Below are 14,330 nucleotides of genomic sequence, written 5' to 3' on the forward strand. Positions count from 1 at the left end.
CTGCTCCTGGAATGGATGGAAAAATTAATGGAACAGATTTTGGCTCCCAACTCTACACATTAATTCATATATAAAAGTTATTTGAGCCTTAACCCATTTGCTGCCCACGGCAGCTCCTCAGTCACAGATTCCAGTTCAGCTACCGGGCTTGCTTTAGAATCATGGAATCTCTGATTTGGAAGGAACTTGGAAGGTCCTTTAGTCCAGCTCTGGTCCAGAACTTGACTCCCTTTCTCAGCTTCCCAGTCGGCCTGTGCTCACCCAGGCCCTGAAGGAACACCTCCAGCAGGAGATGGTCCCAGCCTCGGAGTCCAGGCCTGTCTTCCTGCGTAATCACCAAACACTGCGTGCAGCTTGCGTACGATGCTGCAGTTCAAAGGGCCAGGTCAGTCTGTCATGTGGGTGATGTCCTGAAGCCCTCACTTTCTGGCCAGCAGCCCCTTTCACTGACTACACCCCCCCCCCACCCCGCCACCCCTGCAACAGAAAATCCAGGCTCTTCAGATGCCGCAAGGCTCTTCTGAGTTTGGCCCATGCTTGTTTTTGTGAGTCTTTAACCCATTTCTTTCCTGAACAAATGGAACCACTTGGAGTTATGGGAAGAGACCATCCTGTGTGCTTCCTCTGCCTGGATTGTCTCCCTCCCTCTCTTTGCTAAAGAAATTCCAGATGTTGTCAAATACCCTCTTCTGTCCACGCCAGGCGGTATCCTCCGCTGAAACTGCTTTTTACTCACCCACCCTCCATCCTGCACTGTCAGCTCCTTCAGAGTGGACACTGGGGTCAACACCTTTGTTTTCCCAGGGCCCAGCAGGGCGCCTGCCTCGTATAGGCATCAGGGTAAGCTTTGATCAATGAAAGAAGGAATGAATGACTAAATCATCGATCATGATCATTATGAACCCCCCCAAAAAACCCTTTTCCGAACCATTCTCAGTCTGACCTATAGTTCGGCTTGTTTTGACAGTTCAGTGTGGAGAACTGAAGTGTTCTGTACATAGCTAAATGTTTTTCTGTTGCATATTTTTGTTATACAAAACAAATGAGGGACATGATTTCTTGTCCTCGGGGAGATTGACCTCTGGGGATACTTTTGTCATTTATTTGTACTCTGTGTACTTCCAGAAAGGAGCAAATTAAGAGACACAGTTATAGTAAAATTGCAAAACAAAGTCTAAAAGATAAGATGCAGATATTGGTAGGCAAGAGAAGGAAAATAATCACGTTAGAAAACCTGAGCTGCTAATAACCAACTTTCACATGACTTTTTGGGTAATTTGTGGAGTGTTTTTAACGCATTATCTCACAGCAGTCCTATAAATAGGCACTGTCCTCATGGTTCTTATCCCCTTGACACAGGTGAGGGGACTAAGGCTCAGAGCAGCCTGTAGGGTCATCCAGGGTAAGAAGGGGCCAAAAGTGCCCTGGCCCACATCTCCCACCCGCTGGGCCCTTGCTCTCTCCCTCTCTCACTGCCTCGCATAGGTGCGTGAGGAACCTGCAGTTGAGTATAAAACTGCTTTGAGCTTCCCGGCAGCCAGAGGCAGAAACTGGGAAGCCTTAAAGTTATGTGGTTCCCATTGTCACATAAAAGGAAGCGCACTTATTCATCAGAAGAAACAAATGTTTCCCTTACTCTTCAGAGAAAAATGTCTTCCAGGGGTTTTACCTGAGAAATACTGAACAGCGTAGTGAATAGTAATTTTGTCTAGAATTTTAAAAATCAGAAGTAATTGCTATTACTTACATCAAGCTAAGATTAAAAGCCCAGGCCACAATTCAGCCGATATATTTTTGCATTTCTGTTCTGTGCCAGACACTGCTTGGTGTTTTCACTTGTTTTCTCATTTAATCCTCAGTGACAGTTCTGTGAGGTAAGGGCTATTAAAAATCAGAGAGCTCTCCTGGGAGCTGGGACGGCGGTGTCTGGCAGATGAGGGGAGCTTGAAGAGAAGAACCCTCTTTTTGTTGTGCTACTTTTTTCCCAAGTGCTAATTACAGTGCCCTCGATAGGCAGGGTGGGGATTGTGGCCCCCGTCATGCCACAGGGAAATGGGGCCCCTGAGAAGAAACCCCTTGTGCTGCAAGGTGGCCCTGTGGCAAAGCTGAAGTGTTTCATGTCTTCCGAGCCCCGACCCCGCTGCTCTGGGCGCACCTTGGCTGTGTCTACACAAGGGGCCCGTCTGGTGGGAGCCCTCAGGCCGGCATGTTCGGCTAGCGCGCTGTGGAAACACTGCAGTGCCGTGAGAACTTTTAGAACATCGACACCTGACTAGTCGGGCACTGACCTCTTTCCCTTAGATTGTCAAATAAAAAATGACAACAGCCAACACAACAGGAGCTGTCCAGTGTGAACGAATCAAAATTATACCTTTTTTTTTTTTGTCAGATCAGCAAAAAAAAAATATATTTTTCGGTATGCCACAGAATTTTGTAATTAGTTTATGTGCCATGAGATGAAAAAGGCCGAAAACTGCTAAATTAGACCCTTGAGATCCCCAGGGAGGGCAAAGGAGTGGGGCAGGCGTGGACACCAGGGGATGGTTAGGACGGGCGGATGACTGACTTTGGCAGGTAGGGGAAGGGACCCTTGAAATCCTGAAGCTGGATGAGCTCCCGCAGGTGAAGTGCAGAGGGTAGACCAGGGACTGGGGAGGGCGTGGGGGAAGCATTCGCAGGGGGTGGACAGTAGGAAGGGCAGGACCTGGCACAGGAGAGAGCGCAGAAGGGAGGCCGGGGAGGCCACGGCTTCCAGGAGGAGCCTCTTAGGGCTGCACGCTGCAGAGAGTAGGGCCAGGGAGTAAGTGGGTGAGGCATAAGGGCTTGAGACTATTTCAGGACCAGAGTTTTTGAGAGAATACAGATTGCAAAGGATGTGGCAGCAGCTGTGGTATCTTGGGAGGCGCCTGGCTGAGAAGAAATGGAGAAAACTTGGATAGGAGTTAGGAGAAGAGAGCAGGATAAAAACAGGCCTCCTCAGCACAGGCTAATGCTGAAGATGTGGGTTGGGCGGTGGCAGCGCGGGGAGCGGGGGGGGGGCGGCGTCTGAGGAAGTATAAACTACTTAGTGGAAGGGAACTTCCCATAAATGTTAGGTGGTATTATTATAATTTTTTATTACGAGTATTAGTATTATTTCCCTCTGGAAGTGGAAGTCAGGACTTGAGAACAAGAGCTGGGCTTTGCAAGGGAGAAGGGAACCATTTCCTGAGACCAGTAGTTGGAGGACAGATGAGGAACAAGGGGTTCCAGAGGTGAGGCTGATGGGGGAGGGGGCTTGTGCTATCTAGGCACCCAGAGAATCTCGAGTTCTTCTGCCATTTGGATGAAGCGGGAAGGAAGGGAACCTGGCAGCTTTGTGGACCGAGATCTAGACAGTCCCAAAGTGTGTGAACTTTTTTCTCTGGGGGCAGTCCTCCTACCCTTGTTGCCCTGGTTCTGCCCACATCTAACCAGCCTTCTCCCTGCTGCGTCCCACCATGCCTTGCCCCGCCCCCACACTGGGTTTGGCCTTAGGCTCCTGGCGGTACCCCTCCACCCACATACCCCTGCCTGGATGTTGACTTACCCATCACAAGTTTCCTGGGCCTTCCAGGTGGCTCCCCTTGAGCCATGCTGGGGAGCCAAGGACCCAGACCCTACCCTCGTCAAGGACCCCTTCTGAGGGAAGAAAAGGTCCTGGACATCCTGACAGAGGCATTTCTAGGAAGGAAGTCTTCAAGCACTGACTGACTGATAACGTCAAAAAGTGATAGAATACAATGCGAACACCCTAAGGGACCCGGAGACCTTCAGCCTGGCCGGCTCGCCTTGCAGTCAGGAGCTGAGGCCCTGAGAGGCTCCCTCGAGGTTTCAGTCAGGAACCAGACCCATGGGCCTGTGCTGACTTGCTCCTTTCCTCTTTTCGTCTCTCCCTGTGGCCTGAAACAGCTCCTTCAATCCCTAGTCACCATCTGGGAAAGAGCCTGCTGCACAGCTGTTACTCTGGTTGGGGGTGGGGGTGGGGACATGGTTCCACCAAGATTCCAGAATGGGCCATGAGCTCTACACGCCAAGCACTTGGTTTATACCTCAGCTTAATCTGTGGCTTGTAGTTATTTATGAGTCTGCCTTCCCCACTGAACTGAGTTCCTTCAGGGCAGAGACAGTCTTACTCACCTTTGGAACCACACTGCTGGCCTAAAGCAGGCATTAAATACACGCGGGGTGGATCGGATGGACGGCGGGGGGGGGGGGGTGGGGAGGAGAGGTGGCTGGATCACGGAACCACGGAATGGGATGGGATGGAGTGGGGGCGGGGGTAGGGAAGGATTTGAAGGAAAAGATGAGACCTTATTGTCACTGTGTCTACAGCCTAGACCCAGACACAGAATGCCAACATTCTCATTCCTTGGGGTCCCAAGTGCCCAAGAAAGGTGCAAATACGCGTCTGTGTGTGTGAAGTGGAGAGAGGACCTGGCCTGCTGTGAACTGGGATGACAGCCAAATCGAGGGCCACGCTCCATGGACATGGCCAGGAACCGTGGTCACATTCACAGCCCCTTTGGTCCAGAAGAGGCCAGAGCCTGACCAGGAGACACTCCTGGTCGCCGCTCCATTTGTCTTCAGGCCTTCACCAAGCCCCTGCCCTTCACAGTCAGAAAAGCTCGGGAATGGGCACATACTGAGCTGCTACTCCTCTCAGTCAGTCACTTGACACAAAGTAGCCCATTTATTTCTCATAGCAACCTGGTGAAGGAGGTGGTGCTGGTCAACTCATTAAGTGTCAGAGCCAGCACGACCTCCCGAAGGCCTCTGTGGCACTCAAGGACCGTGAACCCCCTGGGTGGTTTCTGGGAGTCTGGTGCTTTGGGCTGCTCTCCCCCGGGGGGGCTGCTTCCTAAGTTATCCTACCATACCACTCTAGGACTCGTCCCAGCCTCTGTGCCGTCATCTTTGCAAGGAGGCGGCACTTCAGCAAGGCCCTCTGCAGAGTATGTACAGGTGGCCTTTCTGACAGGCCTTTCCCTGCACCAGCGCCCCCGCCTTCCTCCGCTGTCATGCCCCTGCCCCGCTGGTCCCCCAGCCTGGAACAGCCTGCTTATCATTCTATACATCTTGAAATCCTCACCCTCTAATATCCAGCTCAAGCCAGCCTCTGGGACTCCTTACCGCTCGGCCCTGTGTTTCTAGATCGTGGGTCTCTTCGCTTTGATTCAGGGGAGCTGGGCTCACTCTGGTTTCCCTACTCGCCCTGCCTGCCTCTCCCCAGGAGTCTTATCTCCCCTGACCCAGAGGTGCCACATTAAAGGTGTGTGGCAGTGTTGACATCAGAGCAGCCTGCACCTGGAGGCCTGCATCCCAGCCTCTGCTCCCACCACCCCCACAGGACAGTCACCTGCCCAGGCGCCACCTGGCTTGTTAGAGACAAGGCTAAATGTCCCCCAGGATGGCAGAATGATGCCAGGCAGGCGCCTGACACACCTCCTGGACGGGAAAATACATTTTTTTCCTTCCTCTTAATAACTGTTATTAAGGGGCCTGTGCCCAACGCACTGTAGCCAGGGTCTGGGCTTAGCTATCTGTATGGTTCCCATCAGCCCAGGCCCCCACCCCTAGGCCAGGCCCCTGGCCAGGATCTGTCTGACTACCCTCCTGCCGCCCTTCACCCACTCAGCCCATAGGGAGGGGCTGCCCGTCCTGCAGCCCTGGGGGATATGATTTGATTTACACGCTTTCATTAACAGGATGTTGGGGACCCCTTTGACTCAGTCTTCCCATCCCTGCCCTTAGTTGAGCTCCCTCGTGCCAGAGTCAGAGTCAAAGACCACCACTGCGGAGGCACTCATGCACACAAATAGGTCTGCGCCCGGACGTGCACACACAAGTATATATACACTCATGCACGTGCAGGTAAAAATGCACTGACATGCAGCCAGAGAGTAAAAGACAGCCAAGCAGACACACAAACATCACAGTACGTGAATGTACACACACACACGTACAGGTACAGTTCTGCACAGGTATAGGTATGTATGTTGAGTTGAACCATACAAAATTGCCAATTTTCAGTTTTTTTTAATCACAAAAATGGAATATAATATAAACGTGGACATAGAGGGAAACATACAAAAACACAGAGCCAGATTTATACCCCCATGTTCGAACAGCATTCTTCACAATAGTCAAGGGGTGAAACAACCCATCTTCCATCCGTGGGTGAACATGGTATATACACACAATGGATATTATTCATCTTAAAAAGGAAGGAAATTCTGACACAGGTCACAATATGGATGAACCTTAAGGACATGATGCTAAGAGAAATAAGCCAGCCACAAAATGACAAATTCTGTATGACTCCACTTACATGAGGTACCTAGGGCAGTCAAATCCATAGAGACCGGAAGTAGAGTGGTGCTTACCAGGGTCTGGGGAGAGGGGGACATGGGGACTTACCGTGTAATGGGCACAGGGCTTCAGTCCTGCAGGCGAAAAGAATTCTGGAGATGGATGGTGGGGACGGGTGCACAGCCTGTGAATGTACTTTTTCTTTTTTTTCTTTTTTAATTTTATATCTCCTCAGGAAAACATAGCACTACTGAGTGTCTGTCACATCCTACGGAGAACTTAAATCTTAGGTCACAGCGTTAAGAGCTCCTGGTTTTGATCCCATAAGCTCTTTTTGAAATGACCTATCTGTGAATGTATTTAATGCCACTGAACTGTAAGTGGTTAAGATGTAAACTTTATGTTATGCGTATTTTACCAGAGTTAAAAATAATTTTTAAAAATAGCCAAAAATATATACCATCAGGTAGCCGTATGCATGCTGAGATAAACACAGGAACTCGGCAACATAGAAACGTGGCTGCCTCCCCTCCCAGGAGTACATCTTCCATCCAGATAAGGCCCTGGTTCTCCCCATAAACACACCTGGGGAGCAGGCCCTAATGAAGGCCCTGCCACCTTGGCTACCCCCGCAGCTCATTACCTTCCCACAGCCTGGCTTTGCTTACTCACCCCCCTGCCCCTCACACAGCCTCCCCAGCCCCAGGGAAGGGTCTCCCTTGAGCTCCTGGTGCCCCAGTTTCTGCTCCTGCCTCTGAGATGGGATGCAATCGTCCAGCATTTCAGCTCTTGGCCTATGTCATTCTCTCCCCCGATTGTCCACCCCTCAAACTTCTAGACTCCTTAAAGACAAAGCCCAGCCCCATTCATCTTTGATCCAAGGGCTCAGTTTGAGGCGGCGGGGGGGGGCATACCCCCGGCCCCCTGTGCATGTGTTGGGCCCTGTGTGACACTCGGGGCACATGAAGGAACATGTGCTCTGGACCTGATCACAGACCAGATAAACCAATTGCAGTCAGTGCTAAAAAGGGTCACAAGACAAGGCATTGGGTCTCCTGGCCATCCTCATTGGACCTCGTCCCTCCATCAAAAGGTGGTTCCTAATATTGGCACTGCACCGTTGTGACCACTAGCACCTGGCCTGCCCCCCTTCTCAGAACAAAACTTCCCACCCATGCTCCTTGGGACTCTGGGACTCTGGCCCTTAGGAGCAGAGATAAGAAACCTGCCAGCCCTGTTTGCCTCCTGACTTTGCAGTTTGTTTCCTGTCCCCCCGCCCCACCACATGCTCTGAAACATCCTTTCTCACTAACCATTTAATATGGCTCCTGAGGTGGGGAGGAAGGTTGCAGCCTGGTCCCCACCAGGCCAAGAGCTTCCCCTGGGGTTGAGGGTGTTAGAAATGCGGCCGTCTAGAAGAGCATTTGTCAGGGGTGGGCCTCAGCACCCTGCCCCAGATGCACCACATCATTTATTAAAAAGGAAGTCTCCGGAAAGCCTACTCAGACCTTCTGGAATGAAATCCCAGGTGGCTGGGGCCTAGGGATCTGCATTGTAACACATCCTGGCTATTCTTGGCGACTATCGGGTGAGAGCCACTGCTCTAGACCCTTGGAGGATGGGCTCAGAGCTGTGGGGTGGGGGACAGGTGACTGAGTGCCACAGCTATGGAGGTAGAGAGCGGCAGGGCCATATGGAAACAAATGAGAGCCTGGATGGGAGACAGACAGGCCATGTTCTTGGCAGTTCTGTGTGACACTCCCGTCAGCTCTTTAGGGCGGGTGTTCTGAGGCTTACAATGTATCCATCATGGTATGTTTGGGGCTACGGCCAATTCCTGAGTTAGTGTTTGGGCCTATTTACATGTGATTAAAATGTGTGGTCTGCACATGTCCATCTGCAGCCTGTGCCTGTGTCTGTCAGCTCTCAGTATGTCAGTCAGCCTGCATGCTTGTGTGTTCACATCTTTATCTCGGTGTCCTGAGTCATTTCATCTACCCTGGTGTGTGTGCGCGCACATATGTGTGTGCCCCTGGGCAGGGACATAATACAACATCCAGGGGGCCTCCAAAAGGTCAGGGTTTGAAGGAAACTTGCTAGGAGCCTTGTGGGGATGGGGCAGGCAATGCTGGGGTGGGGTGGGGGCAGGAGTGTGCTGAGGGCCTACCACTGACGTTTTCCTGGGAGGGCAAGTCCCAACAGCAGGCCGACAGGTGAGGCTGACCCAACAGGTTCGAGAAGCCAGGGGCAATGGGGCGGAGCATAGCTCTCTGACATAGAGTGGCAACGGATTGGGGGCCCTGCCACACACAGGGCAGGCAGGCAGGAGACGGGTTTGCTGCTGTCTTCTTCCTGGTGCAGCCAGCCTGAGGTACAGGCCATGGAGCCTGCTGGAGGGTGACAGCGGCCAGGTGGGCAAGCATGTTTGGAGGCCTAGGGCCTGGGGGCCCGGGAGCCCAGGGCATGGCAGGACCCCTGCGGGGCAGGGTGGAGGAACTGAAGAGGCCCTGGTGGCGTGAGAGCTCGCCGCTGGTGCTGCAGCACAGCGAGGCAGCCCGGCTGGCGGCTGATGCCCTCCTGGAGCGGGGCGAGGCTGCCTACCTGCGGGTGATCTCAGAGGAGCGGGAACTGCCCTTCCTGAGCGCCCTGGATGTGGAATACATAACCAGCCATGTACGTGGGGGCCCTGAGCTTGGCGAAGCCCAGGGACTGGAGGTAACAGGGCCTGACCACCTCAGCCTGCTCTCTGAAGTCACCTCAGGCACTTACTTTCCGATGGCCTCTGACATAGACCCCCCAGACCTGGACTTGGGCTGGCCTGAGATTCCACAGGCCACAGGCTTCAGCCCCACCCAGGCTGTGGTCCACTTTCAGCGGGACAAGACCAAGAACATCAAAGACCTTCTGCGGTTCCTCTTTAGCCAGGCCCGCAAGGTAAGGACATCATCTCTTCAGACGTTCATGTCACAGGTATGAAAACTGAGGCCCCGGGAGGGAAGGAATGAGCTCAAGGACACATCGCAGCTTAGGTGCAGCATTGGGACTAGAACTTCTGCCCTCTATCAGACCACAAGTTCTTCTTAGAGGGTGAGCTGTATTTTATTTATCTTGGTAACCCCTTGGCACTCAGGGACGTTATGGATAAGCATAGACCCTGGGGGATGGCCCTCAGAGACTCCAGACACCCTAACAATGCATGCAAAGTAGTACATATTGCAGAGAAGGATCCTCTTTGCCTCTTTCCTGGGAGAGGGTGTATGGCCTTCATCAGATTCTCAAAAAGGTTTATGATCCCCAAACTAAGAACCCCAACCTGGCCGAACACCTGAGCCACTCTTCGACTTACAGAGGAGGAAAACTGAGGCCAGAGGGGCTGGGACATGCTCAGGAAGGTCCAGTCAGTTGATGAAATAGAGCTCAGGGCTCAGGGAGAGGAAGAGGTCCTGACTCAGGCACAGTCCTGACTCCTGGGAGTGTCCCCGTCCACCGTTCGCCCTGCGCTGTATCTCCAGTTTGGCCTGAGGCTGGGACCCAGGCAGGATTTGAGGTAGGTTGCTTCAGTGCCCTGGTCTGGGGGAGCAGCCCAGAGGATGCCTGGTACCTAGAGCAGGAGCTGGGATGCTGGGACATCATTGGTACCTTCCGAGTCTCCCTGGCTGGCCTGATTTTGCCCCAGGCAGGGGAGGGCCAGGCCTAATTGGCACTGGGAGTGGGGTTATTAGTGAAGTGGCTGCTGTGGTTACCCCTGTCCCTTTGATCTTTCCAGCACGTCCTTGTTCCCCCTACCCCCGGTCAGGCCTGGGCCATGGACCAGGGACTCCCTCAGCGTTTTGCCTCCTTATCCCCTATCTAGACCCTCTACCTCTGGGCCAGAAGCCAGGCTTCTGCTCTGGGCTGTCACTGACCACCCAGAGTGACCTTGGGAAGGTTTCCTGTTCCTGCTGCCCAATGCCCACTGTCCTCATTTGCTAAGAAGGCAGCAGGAAACGAATGTTTATTGAGCTACTCCGAGATGTACAGTAGCTATCATTACCTCCAAGTAGTAGATGAAGAAGTAGAGGCATCCAGAGGTGAAGCAACTCGCCCAAGGCCATATCCCTAGGAGGCAGCCGAGTACAGGTTTGAACCCAGTTCCATGTGGCCAAAGCCGGACAGCTTTGATTTGCATCTTCTGTCTCTCACCATGGATTCAGAGAAGAGGTTCTCACTGCAGATACATGAAATGGGAAGGGTAGGAAGGGACAGTTGGGGGCTTGATGTTGCCTGGGGTTTCTCAGAGCTTCTCTGAGGCAGCCCATTATACGAGGGATGCCACAAGCCCCAGTCCCTCAACCGAGGGGAAAACCTAGTCCCAAACCTGGCGTGGGTGGCAGTGAGGAAGTCCATAGGTGTAAGATGTCACACAGACCTCTGTAGCTTCACAAGGAAACTGAGGCAGGCCTAACAAAGGGCATTGAAGACCCCGGTGCCTGGCCTGCAGCTCTTGACCCCTGAGAAGGGAACCTCAGACAGACAGTCCCTGGGCCGGAGCGAGGGCTGGAGCTAACGAGCACTCAGCCTGGGAACTGGGGTCTGGATCCTGCTTCTGACTCCTTCCCTGCTCTAGGCCTTAGTTTCCCCATTTGCAGAGTGAAGCGTTAGACTGGTGCAGCTGATCCACAGACATCTTTGAGATTCTGTTGACAGATACACATTCTGTCAGAAAAAAGAATGCACACAAAAACTTTCATACAACTTCTGGGGGTTTATAAGACAAGCGACACTTCCCTCTGTCTAAGTTAAGAATTGCTGGGCTAAGTCATGTCTAAAAGCACTTCCAGTTCAGGTTTTCTCGCAGGGTCTGGCTTCCTGCTTCTCAGTCCAGCGCTCTTTTCCTGGGATCCCAGGCATTGCTCCTGACAAGGCTGAGCTCTCCCTCCCTCCCCCAGGTGGTGGCTGTGGTGATGGATGTATTCACCGACATGGAGCTCCTGTGTGACCTCATGGAGGCCTCAAGCCGGCGTGGTGTTCCCGTCTACATGCTCCTGGCTCAGGAGCACGTGAGGCACTTTCTGGAGATGTGCTACAAGATGGACCTCAATGGGGGGCACCTGCCGGTCAGTGAGGGACTGGGGCAGAAACTGGGAGGTGGGGCATGGGGAGTTAGGGAGGGCAGAAGAGTCCGTTGGGCGGTCAGTGAGCATTGGGGGTCAAAGGGAGAAGGGTACCGGCTTCCCTTAGCTGATTAAGATCAGAGGCCCCATGGGATTTACACATGGCTTGAGTCCCATTCTCTTAAGGTCACCCCCGACCCCAACCTTCATCCCTCCTTGGCTCAGAACATGCGTGTGCGGAGCACATATGGGGATACATACTGCAGCAAGGCAGGCCGCCGCTTCACGGGCCAGGCTCTGGAGAAGTTTGTCATCATCGACTGTGAACAGGTGGTGGCGGGCAGCTACAGGTGAGCAAGTGGGACAGAGGGAGAGAGGCCTGGGGCTGGGCCACTGGCTGGTGAGCGCACCTGGGATATGGCAGCCTCGGACTTTCCTTCACGCATCCATCTCTTCCAACGTGGGCTGAGCAGCCGCCCACGTCAGCCACTGGGCAGGGCTCAGGGCATAGAGTGGGGAGTGAGACAGCCCCCAGCTGGGTCCTGGAGGCGCTTGCTCTGTAGAAGGATTCCTTTAATGCCATTGGCACAGAAAATAACTATTTTACCTTGGAACTGGAGGGACTTCAGGGAACCTTGCCTCTGGTCCACTTTACAGATAGGGAAGTTGAGGCCTGAGATGGGAAACCATGTGCCCAAGTCCACTAAGCTGGGCTAGGATTCGTACAGACTCTGGAGTCAGAGCTCTGCCCCCTCCCTTGGGCCCCCCTGGTGATGGAGTTGTCTTGGCATGCTCTTCTGGTTGTGACTCCTGCCTGGGCCCAGGGTCCCGCGCTTTGCCTCCTGACCCTGACACTCTGTCCCCAGCTTCACCTGGCTCTGCAGCCAGGCCCACACTAGCATGGTGCTGCAGCTGAGGGGCCGCATCGTGGAAGACTTTGACCGCGAGTTTCGCTGTCTGTATGCCGAGTCACGGCCTGTGGAGGGCTTCTGCGGCGGTGAGGATCCCAGGGCACCGTGCCCTCCTCCGGTGGCCCTGGCCTTCGTGCCCAGCATCCCGAGCCCCATGCCCTCATCGCCCTCTAGCACCAGCCTCAGCAGCATCAAGCGCTCCCCTCTCATGGGCCGCTCCTCCTACCTCGCTCTACCAGGAGGCGGTGGCTGCAGTGACACGGGTATGGGGTCCTCATCTCCAGGCTCTGCTTGTCGCAAGGCCAGTGGCCAGCCTTCCCTGCAACGCCAGCTGTCAGATCCTAACCATGGCTCCCCTCCGGGGCCCTACAGGGCCAACCTGGGCAAGCTGGGGGCTTCCCCATGGTCCCAGTCTTCCCCTGCCCTCAACCACAATGGCAGCAGCCCCTTGACTCCAGCAGTAGGGTCACCTCTGCCTACTCGCCAGCGCTCCTTCCTCCCCTTCTCCCGGGGGGTCTTAGCCCTGTCCCGGCTCCCAGAGAATGGGCTCCCAGAAAGCCAGGAGCCTAGTCCCCCACGAGGTCGCTGGGTACCTGGCACAGGCCTGGAGACAGTGGAGGAGAAGAAGGTGTCTCTGAGTCAGAGCCATGGCCAGCTGGATCTCCTCATCCCCTTCCCCAGAGCCCGTGAAGCAGGAGGCCCTGATCCTGGTGTTACCTCCAACTCAGACCCCCTTTGGCCTGGGGAGCGGGCCCGAGAGGACAGGAGGTTATCTTCAAACCAGAAACACAACCAGCTGGATATCCTGCCCCGGGCCCAAGGTGCTGGGTGTGTCCCTGAGTCAGGTCCCCCCAGACCTGGCGATGGGACCCCCGAGGATAAGAGGCTGTCTCCAAACCACAGCCACAGCCAACTGGACCTCCTGGTGCCCTACCCCAAGGCCAGGGGCTCCAGAGTGCCCCTGGAAGTCAACTCCTCAGCCAGGGCTGGCAAGCAGGGTCCAGATGAACGACGGCAGACCTTGGGCCACAGCCAGCTCGACCTCATCACAAAGTTTGGTCCATTCCGGGGTGAGGGGCCTGGGCCCAATAGTCTCCCAGGACCAAGCCATGCTCGTAAGCCTGGAGTGGGCTCTGGGGATGAGAAGCGGCTGACTCTGGGCCACAGCAAGCTGGACCTCATCACCAAGTATCATCAGTTGCAGGGTGCCAGGCAGGGACCTGAGCATGACCTCCCCGGAGACCCCACAGGAGGCCATCGCAGTAGCAGTAGCAATGGCCCATTTGAGGATGAGAAACGGCTGACCCTGGGACACAGCAAACTAGACCTCATCACTAAGTACAACAAGTCCAAGTTCAAGGTGCTCCGAAGCCGCTTTGAGTCCTAGTCTTGCTCTCAGCAGGGACATATCCCTCCTCCATCTGCCGAGACTCTAGATTTTCTCAGATCCTAGGCTCTGTGGTGGAAGCTCAGGCAGAGGCTGCATGGGGAGAAGGCGGTATCTAGAAGCCCAGGTTAGACGGTTGGACACACCCTGGGCTCAGGATTCTCGCTCATACACACATACACGCGCACAGACGCGCACACATGGGGAAACGGAACCCACAGTTAATGTCATTTGCCACTGTGCTGGGCATTTCACACTGGTTACTTCTCATCCTTCATCTTCACATCCTACAAGATAGACCTCTCTAGTAGGTAAAAAATCCTAAGATCATAGGTGTAGTCTTCCCTATTTTATAAATATGGAAACCAAGGCCCAGGGATTCGATGACTCACTTGGAATCAGGGCTAAGTAAGTGGCAGAGTAGGGACCCAAACCTGTGTCTCTGACTGTTACAGTTGTGTTTTTGCACAAACACAACACACAATATCAACACTTCATATGTCCACACACACACAAAATACACAGATCACAGAGATGCCTCAAATGCCTGCACAATAGACACATAGCACACTAACAAGGTGTACATCCACAAGCTGCATACCCATAAAC

General features: G+C 53.9%; 1 protein-coding gene and 1 non-coding gene across 2 annotated transcripts; one reads left to right on the forward strand and one right to left on the reverse strand.

Annotated features, from left to right (window-relative positions):
- Nucleotides 1-6,549: 6,549 nt before the first annotated feature.
- LOC129071045 (small nucleolar RNA SNORA25) lies at nt 6,550-6,676 on the reverse strand. The gene has a single exon (XR_008529205.1). It is a non-coding gene; the product is annotated as a small nucleolar RNA SNORA25 (small nucleolar RNA).
- A 2,057-nt stretch (nt 6,677-8,733) lies between these two features.
- On the forward strand, nt 8,734-13,721 carry FAM83C (family with sequence similarity 83 member C). The gene is made up of 4 exons (XM_054573428.1): nt 8,734-9,264; nt 11,259-11,426; nt 11,649-11,773; nt 12,290-13,721. The coding sequence occupies exons 1-4, from the start codon at nt 8,752-8,754 to the stop codon at nt 13,719-13,721; spliced, it is 2,238 nt and encodes a 745-aa protein (XP_054429403.1). The 5' UTR covers nt 8,734-8,751.
- The last annotated feature ends 609 nt before the right edge of the window (nt 13,722-14,330 follow it).

Source organism: Pteronotus mesoamericanus, unplaced genomic scaffold (assembly GCF_021234165.1).
Source record: "Pteronotus mesoamericanus isolate MK-2021 breed Mesoamerican mustached bat unplaced genomic scaffold, CSHL_Meso_final contig_25, whole genome shotgun sequence".
Classification (NCBI taxonomy): Eukaryota; Metazoa; Chordata; class Mammalia; order Chiroptera; family Mormoopidae; genus Pteronotus; species Pteronotus mesoamericanus.